Source organism: Podarcis erhardii, assembly GCF_964252035.2.
Source record: "Podarcis erhardii genome assembly, chromosome: 16".
NCBI classification, from domain to species: domain Eukaryota; kingdom Metazoa; phylum Chordata; class Lepidosauria; order Squamata; family Lacertidae; genus Podarcis; species Podarcis erhardii.
In genome coordinates, this window is record NC_138514.1 from 15,482,836 (window position 1) to 15,500,101 (window position 17,266).

Genomic DNA, 17,266 nt, shown 5'->3' on the forward strand with positions numbered 1-17,266 from the left:
ATATTAGTAAAAATAACATACAAAACACATTATATTCGGGAAAGTTGCTTGCAAGAATGTGTATATTGGTCAAAACTGCATACAGAAACATGTTTAATAGGAGAAATCTGCACTAATATGTTGGTGGTGATTTGTGAGGATACCTTAAAAAAAAAAAAAATCTAATTGTAGAGGAAATGCAGGTAACTGAATTTAAGAAACTTGGAAACTTGGAAAGCCAAAGCTGACAGATTTCTCTATCCTGAAATCCAAGCCATATTTCTGACAAGGTAGCTTCTGGACACACAGACAAGGGTCAAGCACCAAGTTTAACTGAATACAGTGGTGTCTCGCAAGACGAAAACAATCCGTTCCACGAGTCTCTTCGTCTAGCGGTTTTTTCGTCTTGCGAAGCAACCCTATTAGCGGTTTAGCGGCTTAGCGGTATTAGCGGCTTAGCGGCTATTAGCGGCTTAGCAGCTCTTAGCGGCTTAGAAAAAAGGGGGGAAGGGGGGGGAAGTTGGAAAAAGTCGCAAGACGTTTCCATCTTGAGAAGCAAGCCCATAGGGAAATTCGTCTTGCGAAGCACCTCCAAAACGGAAAACCCTTTCGTCTAGCGGGTTTTTTGTCTTGCGAGGCATTCGTCTTGTGGGGCACCACTGTAGCCTAATGGCCCTCCAGAGGTATGATGAAGCATTCCTTTTGCAAACGAAAAACATTCCGCACAAGCACAAAGGCACATTTTGGTAAACAGAATGTGACAAGTCCAGTGGCGTAGTGTGGGGGGTGCAGGGGGGCCCGGCCGCACCGGGCGCAACATCTGGGGGTTAGGGTTAGTGGGTGCAAATCCACGGGTTAGGGGGCACAAATTACTTGCCTTGCCCCAGGTGCGGACAACCCATGCTACGCCACTGGGCAAGTCCCCCTGCACAACTAGAAATCAATGCAGAGTTCTATTTAAGTGTATGTTCTCAGTGCCTTTAGCTCCCTCTTCTGGTTTCTACTCTGTCATGTGCAGTACTTTTGCCTATGAATAAAAAGCTGAACTGCTGCTCATCTAGTGCAGCCCAAGCAACAGTTGTTGTAACCTGGCTCAGCGGAAGCCACCCTGGGATTGGAAGATTAGGCTATTAGCAAATGCATACCAGGATGTTACACACAAGCTCAGTTTCCCAAGTTACTTCCCGTGATAGATCTTGTTTCTCACTGAGATTTAGCCAAGAGGCTTCCTGCTGGTTACTTACACAGAAGCAGCTGCCCCCAGTCTGATTATTCTCTATTTGAGAGTGATTCCATAGCTAATAATTTAAGGTTTCTAGGAATGGCATCTTTTAGCCAGGGTGAAGAGGAATATTTTAAAGTTTTTCCAGAATGTTAGTGAGGGAGGCAGACACATCTCACCAGGGAGGGCATTCCATAAATGGCAAACTGCCAACAAGAAGACTCCTGTCCCAGATCAGTGCCAACTAGGCAGCATTCGGTGGTGGACTCCCTGCTAATTGTAGGGCTCAAGATGGTTGAGGAAGGCGCTTTTCAGTACTTGGATCCCAAGCTGTTTGCAGGTTTGCATGCTAGTAATGACATCTTAAATTGGGCCAGTGACCACTGCAGTGCCTTCAAGAGTGGAGACACATGGTCCCATCAGGCTGCTCCAGTCACCAGCCTAGCAGCCACAAATGGAACAGGCAAGATGGTTCTCTCTGTTGATCATAAGGGCCAAGGTCATTCTTAACAGAGGTATGTTAGAAACATCATGATTTGGCTCCAAACCACTTGTTCTGGTGGGTGAACTGTGTTTGAATTATAGGCGATAGTCATGTCCCAGGCATCAATTACACCAACCCTGAGACCTCGAAAAATGTATTTCATGGCAAGGTATTGGGCATAGCCATGGAAGTTGCCAAATCGCTCTGTGTCTGCATTCATTTCTCGGATATTCTCTGCTTTGACAATGACTTTCGTGTCAGGGCTTTTCAAGAGAAGGCGCTCAATGGCGCGGCGAATGTTTATAACCCTTCGCACAAAGAGATCCATGGGGAATGGTCTGAAGTGCTGGCCTATAGCGATGACGATGGCTGTGTCGCTGTCTCCTGCTACTTGGTCGATTTCCCGAGCAATGTAATTCAGATCTTTCACTGAATAGAAGGATTTTGTCACAAGGGGGTACCCATGTTTTTTCCACTGGATGAATGTGTTCCTCTTCAGGTCCAAAGCCACACGTGTCTTGAAGACTGGAATGCTTTGGTGATCCAAGTACTTCAGCGCTAACAAAGAAGAGGTTGGAAAGAGGAAATAAAATACTTTAATAGGAATGTCTTGAAAACTAATAGCAAGGAAGTTCTGATGGTTCCAAGGGACAGCTTTTCTTTTTTATAATATTTTTATTAGTTTTCAATTACAATATTCCAATTATAGCCTCATTATAACAATGCCATATTATAATACAATTACTAATACCAACCATTCAGATGCCAAATTATATAATTTAGGTGCCCCCCTGTGTGCTAGAATTGATGGTTTGATGATTTACTTTATTTCTGCATTCCAAAATCTTATTAATTTCAATTACACTCCAGTCAAAATAACAATCCCTTATACAACAACTGCAATATTAATGCCTTTCATTTGTATCAACACATTAAATGATTTATAAATCAACAGGTGAACCATTCAAACTATATCATTTTTCTTCCTGTGTGTAGCAATTATTCTGTCCGTGGTGTTTCTTCCTGTCCTTGTAAAATGTTATGTCTATCTTTTCCTGGTTGTTGCTGTTCTCCATCATGCCTTGGGCGGAGCTATTACCCCATTGTTGTTTCAGATGGGATAACTTTTCTGCCCTACATGTCTTGATCTTCCAAGGCTCCAACAACATTCCCTCCCCAAAAAATATTCAGAGCACTTGAGCTCATTCACAATACTAGGTAGTCAGGTCCAAGAGTCCATAACTTAGTGGTAGAGCACTCGTTAGCAAGCAGATGGTTCCAGATACTTTAACTGGAAATGTCAAGGATTGTATCTCATGTAAGAAGGCACGGAAACTCCTCTCTACTGAAGACCCTAATGCCGCAGAATTATGCAGCTATCTTTGTGTACCTACAGAGGGCTGCATTCCTTAAAGCCAGTGTTCTTCAATTTGGGTCATTGACTAAGTTGGCTGGGTATGATGGGAGTTGTAGTTTGACAACATCTGAGGACCTGAGGCTGAAAACCACTGCCTTAAACTACAGTCCCACCTCCCACATTCTGCAAAGCAAGCTGCTTTGGAAACTTAAGAAAACTGCCCATTGCAATAACAGGTTTTGGGGATCTGCTGTTCAAAGGAGGGTGTAGTCCAAAATTTCTAAACTGAGAAGGAAGGAAGGAAGGAAGGAAGGAAGGAAGGAAGGAAGGAAGACAGACAACATTTTGGATCTCAGAAGAGTGAGAAAATCCAAAACCCAGCCAGGACGTACTTGTCACTCTCTTGGTAAGGTAATCAATCCATTGAAATGATGTTGAATCCCCCATGAGATAAATCATTTTGTTCTTCAGACTCGCACCGATCTTATCCAAAGTGCTGAAATCATGGATGGAGCAAAATTCTGGGTGCCAGGTGTTGCGCAAAACGTAGCCGCTGGGGACAGGAGAAGCCATCCCAATTTTGCACTTGTCTCTCATCACCTTACTCGCTGAAGAAATATAACAAATGTGAGGATGAAGAAGGAAGTAGTCGCTGATACTGCCTCTGACCACACAAGACCTCTCCAGGAAGTGATTGGCTATTCAGATTCTCATCTTTGTAGGAAATCAAGTCATCCTAAGCAATAACTGAATTTTTTCCCTTCCATTATTCTTCCCATGACCTCTCTCTCTTGCCCCTTTCAAACTCTTCCTCCCATCATCTTTTTTCAAATAGTCCTGTTCTTGCCACATTGCACCTCAGTCTTACAATACCAATTAAAAATACAGGCCCTCCCTCAATTTCGTCATTTGTTGCATTCAAGTTGTGACCAGAACCAGATAGTCTAGCTTACTTTTGCAGGGCACGACACGAATGTTCCCGAAATTCTGAGGTATCTGAATTCCAACACTGGACGTTCAAGAAAGAGAAAATATTCATTAGAGAAAAGCAGACGAGGACAAATTAGGTTTTTACACACCTTAATGGCTACTGCTGGAAACTCAACACTTGAGCCAATCTTCCATTGGAAGGGGAGTGGGAACACCTGTTTGTAACTGTTTTGATAACCGAACTTTGGAAAAGAGATGGAAGCACAACTTCTCCCTGTTTTCAAAAGCCACTTTCAGATCCTCTAAGTATCCCTTTTTTCCAGGGACAGTACTGGATTTACAGAAGCTGTCCAGGTTTCTGATTTGATCCCAGAATGTCCCACTTTTCCTTAGGACATCCCTATTTTCATGGGAGAAATGTTGGAGGTGTGCACTTAATGGTCTGTGAAGAAACCTTCCCTGGTTCTGCAAATGGATGGAACAAGGGAGATTTTCTTCCCAGCATGGCCAGCAGAGATGATAAGATATCATCACTCAGATTTTGTTTTCAAAGAACCTTTTAGAGGATCCCATAGGAGTTTTCAGTACTTCCCTAAGATAAAGCATTTGAACAGCAAAGAATGTACCTGTTTAAAAGTCTCTTTTCTATGGCTGTTAAGTATGAGATGGGTCTGTTGTTGGACGAAAGCTGGACGAAAGCTTCACATGGCACATATTTTGGTTTCACACAGTAGAAGGCCTCCTGGTCTCGCTCATCTAGATACTCGCACAGTTCTGCATTTGTGGTCTTGTTAAATCCACATTCAGTGAAGACATCTAACGTTTTGTTTAAAAATTTGCCTTTGAAAACTATTTTGTCGTAGCCTTTTTTCCTTGCAGCCCACAGTGCTGAAACTCCTTCGCTGGGGTGGATGAGCAAGATGGACACTCTGACATCGCCCTCCCAAAATAAAGTGAAATTGACTAGGTACGTCCCATTCCTATAGTCTGTGATGTGCCCAGAAGCTCCAGCCCTAAGACTTGAAGAGGAGATCCTCGCTTGTAAGAAGTCTCCTCCGTATTCCTTCCTCTTGCCCAAGTAGTTGTATAAATCCAGTCGAACCATCAAATACTCGCCAACACAATAAGAGCTTTTGTAGTTTAAGATGGTGGCCTTGCTGTTCTTAGCACTTGTGGTGGTATTGATATCCATGAAAGTGATGCTGGGCATCAAGTCGTCTAGTTTTCTAAGGACAGCTTTAATTTCTTTGTCCTTTTCTGCCCATTCCATTCTAGTATGTCTCGGGGTTCCATCTTTCATTGCCCAAAGTTCACTCCTGCTGTCTGTGATTGAAGCATTTAATAGTATTAAAAAGGAAGCCACCTTATATTAGACACTTAGTGCATGTAGCCCATTATTATGGACTGTCTATATATTGGTGCAGATTCTGCCGGGCCTCAAGCAGATGGTTTTTCACATTAGCTGCTACGTTGTCCTTTTAATGGGAAATGTTGGGCAATCATTCTAAGTCAAGGGTCAACAAACTTTTTCAGCAGGGGGCTGGTCCACTGTCCCTCAGACCTTGTGGGGGGCCGGACTATATTTTTTTTTGGGGGGAGGGGAATGAACGAATTCCTATGCCCCACAAATAACCCAGAGATGCATTTTAAATAAAAGCACACATTCTGCTTATGTCAAAACACCAGGCAAGCCCAACAAATAACCCAGAGATGCATTTTAAATAAAAGGACACATTCTACTCATGTAAAAACACACTGATTCTGGGACTGGATTTAGAAGGCAATTGGGCCTAATATGGCCCCCGGGCCTTAGTTTGCCTACCTGTGTCCTAGGTCTTACTGTTCTACCACCAAGTTGCAATCCCTCCATCATCTTAAAAATGTTTTAATTTACAAGAATCTGGGAAACAGAGGTAGGGAATAAGCTGCACCACATATTTTCTTTATTGAAAATGAACATTGTTCACAATGCGTTGTGTTGATATAATGCCTGGTGTGGTTACAAAATTAACAAGAAAATGCTTACCAATACCTGCAGGAACTTCATTTTCTTTAAACTGCTTCCCAAGGCCTCCAAAGATGGTAAACTTGAGTGTGGAATTAAAAATAAATAATTTCAAGGGTGAGCACAGAGACACTGCCTCAGCTCCAATGGGTTCATTTGCAGCAAATTGGAAATGATGAAACCAAAATGTGGGTTCTTCCCTAGCTCCCCAAAATAATTTCTCATCCTGAATCACCAAACAGAGGGGTGGGGGGAGTTTATTCTCAGGCCACTGATTTCTGGAGGCAGAATCAAGCCAATACCCTCACAATTCAATGGCAATATATTTGCGGAAACAGGCACTGAATGATAGATTCCCACTTTCCTCTTATAACTTGCTGAATAAATACGTATATACATCTTCAGGCTGGATTTGGCTAAACTGTGAAAGCATAGGAGGGGTTGTTTCAAAGAGGTGAACTGGCACAATGTAACAAGAGATGCTTAATATGGTGATGGGTAAAAATGCCAACTTTGTTTTTTTAAGAGGAGCTGTCAGCTTCATGCAGTTCTGGTGTAAGTAGTGATCTGTGATACTCCATATACAAAAGCAGTATACCCCTAAATATCAGGTGGCAGGGACAAAAGGACTGGGGAAGGGGGTCACTTTCACACACAAACACGCACAGTTCCATGCATCCCAGAGGTCTCTGATTGGCCTCAACCGAAAGCTAAATATTGGATTACATGGCAGTTGGTCTGATTTAACAAGGCAATTTATGAACGGACGGCTTACAGGTGCAGGCACTGTGTGGATAAATACAAGAACACTTGGAATGTGTTTATACAAAATGTAGTAGGCTATTAACATTTTCATAAGCACTAGGACAACAACACTATAGCAATTTATACATGAATGTATGGGAATATTGTATACTGTTTCTATATTTTCCCATTTATATGTATCCTTGTTGTTTTTCTCCCTCTCACTTTTCCTTCTTTCCCCCACTTTATTTCTTTTAACTGAAATACCTTAATAAAATATAAATATTAGAAAACAAACAAACAAGGCAACGTAACATTCAGTGCATTTTTCCCAGACATAGGGTGCTGGAACACACTTCCCTCAGAAAACTCACTTCAAGCTTGCTGAGGCTGCTCAGCTGAGGTGAGGGGAGCCTTCTGCACCTTATCTGAGCAGCTGAATGAATCCCTACCTTGCATCTCTGGCTCATGTGAGCCAGAATGGCGTGGGGGGCTTGCTCAGCTGAGGCAGAGCTTTCACACGCATCTACTATTGGCCAGGAGGCTGAAGAGCCTCAACTAAGCCTTGCTGTGCCTCCAACTTGCAAGGAGACCCTTTCCAGAGCTCGTAGTGGATGTCCCCTTTGGCCTCCTGGGAGGGTCTCCTCATGAATCAGAGGCCCAGCGGGGCTTTGCTGAGGCTGGTCAGGTCTCTCCCTCCACTTCCTTGGCCCAACTGAGAGGTCCTGGTACACCGTTCTGGTATGTTCCGGCTGGAAAAAAAAGACCTGGTAAAATTGCTACATTTGTAGCATATATTTAATCTCTTATTATAATGACTGTAGTTTTTGCATCACACTGCCATTCAACATTGTGTGTGTGTGTGTGTGTGTGTGTGTGTATACACAGTGGTACCTCAGGTTAAGTACTTAATTCGTTCCAGAGGTCTGTACTTAACCTGAAACTGTTCTTAACCTGAAGCACCACTTTAGCTAATGGGGCCTCCCGCTGCTGCCGCGCCGCCAGAACACAATTTCTCTTCTCATCCTGAAGGAAAGTTCTTAACCTGAAGCACTATTTCTGGGTTAACGGAGTCTGTAACCTGAAGCGTATGTAACCCGAGGTACCACTGTATATATAATCCTACCTACAAAGATTTCACTTCATGCATCTGATGAAATGGGCTTAAATCCACAGAAGTCTATGCCACAATGCATTTGCTAGATTCTTAAGGTGCTGATTTGTTTTGTTTTTTGCAGCTCCAGATTAACATGGTCATACCTCTGGGAACTCTAAATTAATATTGTGGTGAAAACTCCTCTCTCTCTCTCTCTCTCTCTCTCTTATTTATTTATTTAAGTTCCAGTTGAGATGCTCACTTTATGTTTAAGGGTCACCAGGCACTAAACACATACTGGATGTAACATCAGGGACTGACCCTCTTTTAAAAAAGGAAAAAAAAAACTCTTTAAGGTACTTTATATTCCACTTTTTCGCTTTGCCAACATTTTATTTTCATAGAAGAAACTGGGTGAGGAATGATTCCTACCTTGGTCTCCATTCTGTGGAAGGTGTAGCTGAGGACAAGGACTGCTCCCAGGACAAGGGCCAATAAAGTTGGCGGCCTCAGGATCTGCACTAAAAGCATTCTGATCAGCTGTGTGAGAGGAGAGAGTTACTCTTGATTTCAACTCTTATCAGTGTAGCATATCTGAATGTTGCTTTAAGACTGAAGGGGAACTCAAGCAGTGAATAGAAATTCATGGTAAAAACCAATTTCATTTTTACATGCTTGAGTTCCCCCTGGTGAGTGTAGCAGGAAACCCCCCACCCCAATCATTCTGTTTGTACAAACTTCACACACACTCACACTCACACACTACATACGCCACACTTCTGTTATAAATTCATAAGAAAATCAACCATACATTGGATTTGCACTGTTCCATTTTATTTTACTCCATGAAGGAAGGACTACAAAATGGGGAAGGTTTGATACAGGGCAGCCATAATCCCTTCACCATACCAGCACATCTACAGGAGCCCTGCCCAGTTGCTCCTAGACAGAAGACAATCAAGATCACAAAGAACTTGCATATGGGAGTAGATTCAGCATGGACTGAAACAAAGGACTCTGATCAGATCTTCCCTCAGGGGGCAGGAAACTGCAAACTCCCCTTTGTCTCCTGGAAGTTCCTGGAAGTGACTCATGGGGAGGGGGGAAAGGAGGAACCAGCCAGGTGACAAGACACTCAAGTTACCACCAACTCCTCCCTCAACCCCTCCTTTCTGTAATGTATGCATGATGTTTCTGGGGGTGGGCTTGATCTACAGGGTGGGAATTTCAAAAGTTTTTATAAGGTCTTGCACACCATTTTTCTGGGTCTTTCCTCTCTCCTGCACGTGAGGGGAATACCCTGTTGCAACAGTTCAATAAAGGCCAAGCCTACAGGCTGCTGTTTTGCTCCAAGTTATCCTGGTTGGTGTCTTTGTTTTGTCCAAGGGAGCCCTCGGATTTTTCCTGTAACATGAGGATACATTACTACCCTCTGCAGAACCTTTCTCCCAAAGAGGCATCAGAAGAAGAGTAAACACAGAAATAGTGCTTCGTAAATGTGTGAGGAGAAAGATGTCCAGGTAATAGCTTTATAGCTGTCTATGAGAGGAAACCTGTTCTTAAAAGCTGCTGAGGTTGCTGCCCCCTTTAATGAACATGGGATCGCCCCATACCCTCCCAACATATCACGCAGCAGTAAATTAATCAAGCAGAGTCTTCTTCATGAACAGAATAAAGGTTTACTGAAGAAAATAAACTTGTTCATAAACAGCGTAGTCAAAGAGCATACACAGAGTGCTCATAGCAGCTATCTTAGTCTCCACAGAGGCACAGATCTTGGTTACTGATTAATTGGAGTCCTGGAGCCACCCTGTCTGCAACAACACAACATACTGGCTGACACACACACAGACGACACTGAGGCCCACAGAGATGGCTGGTTACATTTACAGTCATACCTCGGGTTACAGACAATTCAGGTTGCATTGTTTCGGGTTACGGACCCACCGAAACCAGGAAGTACCGGAACGGGTTACTTCCGGGTTTCAGCGGCCGCGTATGCACAGAAGCACTAAATTGCGCATTGCGCATGCGCAGAAGCGCCGCTGCGGGTTGTGAACACTGCGGGTTGCGAACGTGCATCTCACACAGATCCTGTTTGCAACCCCAGCGTCCACTGTATAGGGAGCCCAAGATGAGGCATGAGTCACAGTGACACAGCATTTTACTGCTAAGTTAGCTTTGAAAGATTTGTGTAGGTCTCGTAGGCCACACTGCCTAGGCCTTGCCTGCTTCTGATCTCAAGGACCTTTGTCTCATGACACAACACTCCACAGATGAAAACAGGAACATTTCTCACTCGCCCCATCTGACCCTCCTAACCCCCCCAATTTTTTGTACCCCCATTTCCTATCAGAAGAAGGTGAGTGCCACCACCACTTGACCGATGGGATACAGCACACCCTCACCAGTCCTGAAAAAACCCCTTAATCCAGATTCTATTTTATTTTATTCTTTGGCAGATGTACAAAAAGAAAAGCACACACCAATGAATATATTTTAGAAAGGGGCAAGATTGGATGAGGAAGCACAAGGCAAATATATATATATATATTTATATATATATTCGAGATTCCTTGTGCTCTGCTCGCCCTTTCTCCAACCCCCGGGGGCGGTTCTGCCCTCTGCCTGCCCTTCAGAGCTGGTGCATCACATGGAGTTGGGACTCAGAGGTTGCAGCCTCTCCTTTTGCTTGCCCTCTCTGCAAGGGAGGAGAGTCAGCAGGATGCTCTCTCTCCAAGCACACATACTTAGAAAGGAGCCCCATTGAGTTCAGTGGGGCTTACTCTCAAGTAACTGTATTTAGGATTGCGCTTGAGATTCCTATACTTGTCTTGAAGCATCTCTGGCCGTCTTCTCCCAACTGTGGGCTCCTTTTTCTTTTAACAGCTGCATGTTGTTGTTTAGTCATTTAGTCGTGTCTGACTCTTTGTGACCCCATGGACCAGAGCACGCCAGGCACTCCTGTCTTCCACTGCCTCCCGCAGTTTGGTCAAACTCATGCTGGTAGCTTCGAGAACACTGTCTAACCATCTCGTCCTCTGTCGTCCCCTTCTCCTTGTGCCCTCAATCTTTCCCAACATCAGGGTCTTTTCCAGGGAGTCTTCTCTTCTCATGAGGTGCCCAAAGTATTGGAGCCTCAGCTTCACGATCTGTCCTTCCAGTGAGCACTCACGACTGATTTCCTTCAGAATGGAGAGGTTTGATCTTCTGGCAGTCCATGGGACTCTCAAGAGTCTCCTCCAGCACCATAATTCAAAAGCATCAATTCTTCGGCGATCAGCCTTCTTTATGGACCAGCTCTCACTTCCATACATCACTACTGGGGAAACCATAGCTTTATTTTATTTTTTTAATAATATTTATTGAATTTTACAAAAAAGGTTTACAAAAACAGAAAAACACACAAACACAAAAAGCAAAAACAAAAATTTAAAAAGAAAAATTAAAAATCATTGTTTCAAATATCATACCATTCATTAACTTACTTTCATGACTTCCTCACATCTCCCTATTTTGTATTCCATTTAGAAATTTAATCAGCAACTTCTTATCCTCTTATTTTACACTTAATTAATTGTCCTCTCGAATTTTAACTTCTAAACATATTTGCTAGAACCACTTCATTTCATTTCAACATCATTCGCATTCAAAAATTTTGCAGTGTTTCTGTATATACATTTTAAATTTCTTCCAATCTTCTTCCACCGACTCTTCTCCCTGGTCTCGGATTCTGCCAGTCATTTCCGCCATCTCCATATACTCCATCACTTGCATCTGCCAATCTTCCAGAGTGGGTACATCCTGTGTCTTCCAATGCTTTGCAATAAGTATTCTCGCTGCTGCTGTTGCATACATAAAAAAAGTTCTGTCCTTCTTTAACACCAATTGGCCGACTATGCCCAGAAGAAAGGCCTCTGGTTTTTTAGGAAATGTGTACCTAAGTACCTTTTTCAGTTCATTATATATCATCTCCCAGAAGGCCTTAATCCTTGGGCACGTCCACCAAAGGTGAAAGAATGTACCTTCAATTTCTTTACATTTCCAACATTTATTATCGGGCAAATGATAAATCTTTGCAAGCTTGACTGGGGTCATGTACCACCTGTACATCATTTTCATAATATTCTCTCTTAAGGCATTACATGCCGTAAATTTAATCCCAGTGGTCCATAACTTCTCCCAGTCTGCAAACATAATGTTATATCCTATATCTTATGCCCATTTTATCATAGCAGGTTTTACCGTTTCTTCCTCAGTATTCCATTTAAGCAGCAAACTATACATTTTTGACAATGTCTTAGCATTGGGTTCTAACAATTCTGTCTCTAACTTTGATTTTTCCACCTGGAAGCCCACTTTCTTATCTTGGTTATAAACCTCTCTTATTTGGAAATAATGTAACCAGTCTCGCACCTTATCTTTAAGTTTCTCATAACTCTGCAGTTTCAATTTGTCACCTTCCTCTTCCAAAATTTCCCAATACTTTGGCCATTTGGTCTCCATATTAAGTTTTTTTAACGCTTTAGCTTCCATAGGTGAGAGCCACCTTGGGGTTTTCCTTTCCAAAAGATCTTTATATCTCGACCATACATTAAACAATGCTTTTCTGACAATATGGTTTTTAAAAGCCTTATGTACCTTAACCTTGCCATACCACAAATATGCATGCCATCCAAATGCATTATCATAACCTTCAAGGTCTAAGATGTCTGTGTTTTCAAGAAGTAGCCATTCCTTCAACCAGCAAAAAGCTGCTGATTCATAATAAAGCTTCAAGTCTGGCAGGGCAAATCCCCCTCTATCTTTAGTATCCGTAAGTATCTTAAATTTTATTCTGGGCTTTTTGCCCTGCCAGACAAATCTAGAAATATCTCTTTGCCACCTCTTGAAACAATCCATCTTGTCAATAATTTGTAATGATTGAAACAGAAACAACATTCTCGGCAGTACTTTCATCTTAATAACAGAAATTCGGCCTAGCAAGGAAAGTTTCAAATTTGTCCATATTTCCAAATCTTTTTTCACTTCCGACCAACATTTTTCATAGTTATCTTTAAATAAATTCACATTCTTAGAGGTCATATTTACCCCTAGGTATTTTACCTTCTTTACCAATGTTAAATCTGTCTCTTTCTGAAACCTTTCTCTTTCAATCAGAGTCAATTTTTTTTCCAAAACCTTAGTTTTTGTCTTATTTAACTTAAATCCTGCCACTTGACCAAAGTCCTGGATTATTTCTAATGCCCTCTTGGTGCTAGCTATTGGCTCTTGTAATGTCAAAACAAGGTCATCTGCAAAAGCTTTAAGTTTGTAATGTTTAACTCCGACCTGAATGCCCTGTATCAAGCGGTCCCTTCTTATCATGTTAAGTAAGACTTCCAGGACTGAGATAACCATAGCTTTAACTATACGGAGGACCTTTGTCGGCAAGGTGATGTCTCTGCTTTTTAAGATGCTGTCTAGGTTTGTCATTGCAAGAAGCAGGCGTCTTTTAATTTCGTGACTGCTGTCACCATCTGCAGTGATCATGGAGCCCAAGAAAGTCAAATCTCTCACTGCCTCCATTACTTCCATTTGGGAATTAAGTAGTTATAAAAACAAAAGAGTGGCCAAAACCCAGATAATGCAATCAGGTAACCTGCCAGACAGGAGAGAACACACTCAGCATTCTGTTTTAGACCGCCCCCTGTGATGTATTGGGGGAGGTGGTCCTGGGCTACACCCCTTCTGTGATGTATGTATGATATTTCTGGGGGTGGTCTGGAGTTTAAGGATGTGCAATTTCAAAAGTCTATATGAGGGCAGGCACATCTTTGTTCTGGGTTCCTCCTCTTTCCTGCTGGTGGCGAGTGAGGACTCTGTTGCAACAGTTTAATAAAAAACAGGCTTACTCGCTGCTTTGCTTCTCAATATTCTCTGGTTGGTCTCTGTTATTTTCTCCTACTGATAGAGAACCTACAAAAGGACTCTATATGGGCTCTTGGGTACCCCGTAAGGGAAAATGAGCAGGGTTTTTTTTCTCATAACAGTTTGCAAATACAGAGTTGATGGACACAGATCATCTTCAGTAGCAACTATGATTAAGATGAGCCCCATTCGGTACCAATGAACTTTGGCCAGAGATTTTCGCAGGATGTAGAACACAATGTTTGCAGATCCAAACAGGAGTTCATATGCACTGTGTTGCCGGTGGGGAGGTGTGTGTGTGGGAGATTGAGTAATCTGTTCTGGTCAGGCACAGCGAGGTGAGAAACTGGGTGAGAGTTTATCATTTGGGGAGAAGACCAAAATACAGGAAACCAATCAGAAAGTGGTAGGAGGATCAAAGGCAATGAGCTGGAAGAGCCGAGAGGAGGAAGGAACTACCGGTAAGTCAGTGCAAGAGGTTAGGGGTGAAGGGAACAGTGGAGCTAGAGGAACCAAGTAAGAGAAGGAGGGACAAGGACCAGAAGAGAAACTGGACCCAGGGTCGGACCTGACACTTGTGCTTGCAAGCTAGGGTGCTGTTCCATGTAAGAACCAATTGGTTAGCATTTGTTGCTCTTTCCTTTGTGGATACTTTTGGGGGCTTTTCATATATTAAAAACCCCCACAAAACTCAACTCCTTTGAACTTGTCTGATATAGCAGTGCTTGGTTGAGATGATGGGATCACTGCAATGGCATCCAGGACAGCAGTAGAGTAGGATCCCAGTTGAAGAGTGATTGAGGCCTCCTTATAAAATATCTCATAAAAATCCCGACAGTTACATCATTTTGGAGCTATTTGGAAGCTAGATCTTAATGCTAGTCCTCTTAGAATTTCTGGTGCTCACTGCAGAAGGATCTCAGGGAAGCAGGAATGAAAGGAGAAGTGTGGACTTTTGGCTTGAAAAGGTTCCCTGCCACCACCTTTAACAAATTCCCTCTGTCACAAGAAGAAAGTTGGCTAAAGGGATTTGGATGTTTGGTTTTTCTTTTATTTATGCAGCAGTTTCTACCATGCCCCTCTAACGCAGAAGACAGCGATAGCCATCACAGTACCCTCCAAATGGTGTTGGACTGGAACTCCCATCACCAGCCTGTATTCGATTATGTGGGGCAGGGCTTACCTGCCCACCTCCCAATATTTTATTCAAGTTGGCACCTCTGCCAGCGGGCATGCTGGCTGGGGCCAGTGGGAACTGGAGTCTCCAAATCTGAAGGCCACCATGTTGGCTACCCCTGGCATAAACAATACCGCAACAGTTACTGTATAAAAACAGGTAACAGAACAATATAAATTACAACAGAGGTAGGCACAAGCAGATAAAATAGCACGTTTTAACACCACCAGCTACCTACCTGACCAGGCAGAAGCCTAGGATGCAATAAGAATGTCTTCACTCACCGGAAGAAGAGCATCAGAGAAGGGAAATCACCCAAGCCTTGTGGGACGGCCACTGCATAGGTTCTGTTTTTGAACAGCCCTACAGTCTGTGATTCTGTGCTTGAGGTAAGACAGATAAGGGCTTCCGCCCCCATACCCACCCAGATCTTAAGCATTGGGCTGGCTGGTAAATAAAGAGGCCCCTGAGTCACCCTGAACCCAAGCCATTTAGGGCTTTAGCAGAAATTAATCACCAATATTTGGAATTGTGCCCAAAAGCAAATTGGAAAGGAGTGCAGGCATTGCTGAATCCATGTAACTTAGGCTGTGTTGACGTGGCAGTTTATTCCCTTTTCACGACTTTCCCCTGTTAATTTCCATATGACTGTATATTTAACAACAACAACAACAACAATTTTATTAATTATAACTCCCCAATAAAATATTAGAGGGGGCTTGAATGGCCATTGCCATTCAAATGCATACCTTTCAACATTTCTCTGATGAACACAGGGACATCCTATTCCGTAATAGTAGTGGTAATAGTAATAATCAAATTTATTATTTATACCCCACCCATCTGACTGGGTTGTCCCAGCTACTCTGGGTGGCTTCCAACACATATCAAAGCATAATAAAATATCAAACATTAAAAACATTTTTGATACAAGGCTGCCTTCAGATGTCTTCAGTTGTATAGTTAACTATCTCCTTGACATCTGATGGGAGGGCGTTTCACAGGGAAGGTGCCATTGCTGGGAAAGCCCTCTGCCTGGTTCTGTGTAACTTCATTTCTCGCGTTTGACTTTTCACATGATGCAAAAAACAGTTTCAGAAGTATGGGGGCATTATAGTGCAAGTTGAGCCCAGAAAGCATAGGGCTAAATGGGTTTCCCACTTCTCATGTGCTTCCTAGACATGGGTCTGAGCGGTTTTCTGCTTGTCCCACTGCTTTCTCCAGGAAAAAATGGCTGTTTAGCCCTAAATCAGAACAAATGTGGACAACCCAATTGATGTTTGCTCCGATTCAGCACTGAAGAGTGGGTTTTCCCAGGGGAAAGTGGTGGGAGAAGCAGAAGTCTGGATGAGCCCATGGTCTCATTGGTATGCACCCAGTAAACCCCAATTGAGTCTAAGCCATGGTAGTCCCAGAGGCAATTTGGAAAACCCATTGCCACCCTTCCAGTTGCTAGCATTGCTTTTTATAAACTGTAACCCTTGCTTACAGAGATCTAGCAAAAATGGGTTAGCGATTCTTACCTAGCTGTTCCACAAGAGATGGGGAAGGGCTTTGGACCCAGATCCTGTCCTGAGCCACTTAATCCCTTACTCACCAATCTCATTCCCATCTGGATTCCTCCATGTCCTCATCACTGATGTCGGCAACAAAAGGTGAGAAAAACTGTGCTAGTCAGACGGTATATTTCTCTTCTCCTTGCTTGGCAGTGAAGTGCCTCTCTCTTTACCCTGGGGGGCGGGGTGGAGGGGAGAGAGTGTGTCGCAAATAAAGTCAACTTAAATGTGAACATTGGAATTAAGCCCACGATAGCAGAGTCAAACTGGATTGCCACCCACTAGGCACCCACTATTCATTTTTCATCCACTTTTTTTTTTATTAGCATATGTGTTTGTGTATCTCAAAACAAGAGTAAGAGAAATGAATACTGGTCTGTCTAGCACAATTTTCGCCCTGCTACTCTCATCTATAGGGACGCGGGTGGCACTGTGGGTTAAACCACAGAGCCTAGGGCTTGCTGATCAGAAGGTCAGCGGTTCGAATCCCCGCGACGGGGTGAGCTCCTGTTGCTCGGTCCCTGCTCCTGCCAACCTAGCAGTTCGAAAGCACATTGAAGTGCAAGTAGTTAAAAAGGTACCGCTCCGGCGGGAAGGTAAACGGCGTTTCCGTGCACTGCTCTGGTTCACCAGAAGCGGCTAAGTCATGCTGGCTCCCTCGGCCAATAAAGCGGGATGAGCGCCGCAACACCAGTGTCGGCCATAACTGGACCTAATGGTAAGGGGTCCCTTTACCTTTACCTTTACTCTCATCTATACAGTCGTTTCTTGGTTGTCGAATGTTACCCATTCTGGGACTCCTGAAA

At 43.2% G+C, this 17,266-nt stretch overlaps 1 protein-coding gene and 1 long non-coding RNA gene across 6 annotated transcripts; both read right to left on the bottom strand.

Annotated features, from left to right (window-relative positions):
• Positions 1-148: 148 nt before the first annotated feature.
• On the bottom strand, positions 149-737 carry LOC309331908. Its single transcript, XR_014152003.1, has 2 exons — positions 637-737; positions 149-312 (listed from the first exon to the last, which is right to left on the bottom strand). It is a non-coding gene; the product is annotated as an uncharacterized lncRNA (long non-coding RNA).
• A 162-nt stretch (positions 738-899) lies between these two features.
• LOC309331863 (NXPE family member 2-like) lies at positions 900-16,542 on the bottom strand. 5 transcript variants are annotated; one of them, XM_081844394.1, is made up of 7 exons: positions 16,502-16,542; positions 8,250-8,357; positions 5,999-6,059; positions 4,599-5,295; positions 3,996-4,051; positions 3,435-3,650; positions 900-2,243 (listed from the first exon to the last, which is right to left on the bottom strand). In XM_081844394.1, the coding sequence occupies exons 1-7, from the start codon at positions 16,514-16,516 to the stop codon at positions 1,708-1,710; spliced, it is 1,689 nt and encodes a 562-aa protein (XP_081700520.1). In that variant the 5' UTR covers positions 16,517-16,542; the 3' UTR covers positions 900-1,707. The 5 variants fall into 5 exon arrangements, with proteins under 5 accessions (XP_081700520.1, XP_081700521.1, XP_081700522.1 ...); XM_081844395.1 differs by having other exon boundaries at positions 16,428-16,542; XM_081844396.1 differs by lacking the exon at positions 16,502-16,542 and adding an exon at positions 15,189-15,548.
• Between the last annotated feature and the right edge of the window lie 724 nt (positions 16,543-17,266).

Coding starts and splice junctions, on each gene's coding strand:
- LOC309331863 (XM_081844394.1), bottom strand. Junction 4,052..4,598: donor GAAAAGAGACTTTTAAACAG/GTACATTCTTTG, acceptor TTGAACGTCCAG/TGTTGGAATTCAGATACCTC. Junction 3,651..3,995: donor TCGTGTCGTGCCCTGCAAAA/GTAAGCTAGACT, acceptor ATATTTCTTCAG/CGAGTAAGGTGATGAGAGAC.